This window comes from Colobus angolensis, unplaced genomic scaffold, assembly GCF_000951035.1.
Source record: "Colobus angolensis palliatus isolate OR3802 unplaced genomic scaffold, Cang.pa_1.0 Scaffold89, whole genome shotgun sequence".
NCBI classification, from domain to species: Eukaryota; Metazoa; Chordata; class Mammalia; order Primates; family Cercopithecidae; genus Colobus; species Colobus angolensis.
In genome coordinates, this window is record NW_012122820.1 from 1,106,063 (window position 1) to 1,107,291 (window position 1,229).

Sequence of the window (1,229 nt, forward strand, 5' to 3'; positions counted from 1 at the left end):
GAACCCGGGAGGCGGAGCTTGCAGTGAGCTGAGATCACGCCACTGCACTCCAGCCTGGGCGACAGAGCCAGACTCCGTCTCAAAAAAAAAAAAAAAAAAAAAGACAGGCCAGGTGGAGCCACCACCCGCACACTGGGGAACCCCAGGGGAGAAGGCTGCCTCTGGACAAGAGGAGGGTCCCAGGTGGCACCCCCCAGGAAGCCAGGGAGGAGGCCGCCCGGCTGCCGGGCATGGGCACTGGCACCAGGAGGGGCAGCCCAGAGCCAGGACCCAGGCAGAGTCCACGCTGCTTCCAAAGAGACAGTTCAGGACTCTTCAGTTCTGATCTTCCCGGTGGCTGGTATTGGCCAGGGAAGCGGCTTTTCATCTTGAGAAAGCCCAGTGTGTGCTGACACTGCCCGCTCGAGAAACTGCTTCCTGCAGAACCTTTCAAAACCTTCCTCTTGTCCTGATTTAGCAATCAGGAAAGTTCCCCTCCACATCTTTCCCAGAAATCCACCTGAATCCGGAGCTGTCTGCTTTTCTTTGTTTCCTGGTTTCCCTTTTTCGGAAGTGAGGGCTCCCTGCCTTGTCAACGGAGCAGAAAGTCAGTCGGTCCATCGGGGCCTTTCTGAGCAACTCAGAGCAACTCCCAGGCCGTGGGGCTCTTCCCGGGGCTGGTGGCAGCTGGTGGGGCTGGGCTGTCCGTGCCCCGCTAACCACTACCCTCGCCTCTGAGCTGCCACCAGCGCCGCCTGGGTGGAGCCGCTGACAGCCCCAGCCTCTGTCTCTGTGACCCCCAGGTGCCCAAGGAGGACGTGGACCGAAAGCCCGTGGGCGGGACGAAGATGGACAAGGACATTCTGGCGCGAACGGTGGAGAGACTGCGGAGCAGGGTGATCCACAAGCAGGTGGTGCTGGGGCGTGAGTTCCAAGGTCGCCCCTTCAACAGCAAACCAGAGCTCCTGCACTTCAAGGTGAGCTCGAGCTGGGCCAGGAGGAGCAGGGAGACAGGCAGCAGCGCGGGACAGCAGGGGACAGGCAGCAGCGCGGGATGGCAGGGGACAGGAGTCAGCACAGGATGGCAGGGGACAGGCGGCAGCGTGGGATGGTAGGGGACAGGCGGCAGCGTGGGATGGTAGGGGACAGGCGGCAGCGTGGGATGGTAGGGGACAGGCGGCAGCACAGGACAGCAGGGGAGCCCCGCCGCAGCCCAATCCCTGGCGCCTTTTGCTTTTTTTTTTTTTTTT

General features: G+C 61.8%; 1 protein-coding gene across 1 annotated transcript in view; it reads left to right on the forward strand.

Annotated features, from left to right (window-relative positions):
• CFAP74 (cilia and flagella associated protein 74) overlaps positions 1-1,229 on the forward strand; it is a 114,583-nt gene that overhangs the window by 53,659 nt on the left and 59,695 nt on the right. The window contains exon 13 of the mRNA XM_011930994.1: positions 783-956. Coding sequence (XP_011786384.1) covers positions 783-956 — 174 coding nt within the window. The remainder of the gene's footprint in view (positions 1-782; positions 957-1,229) is intronic.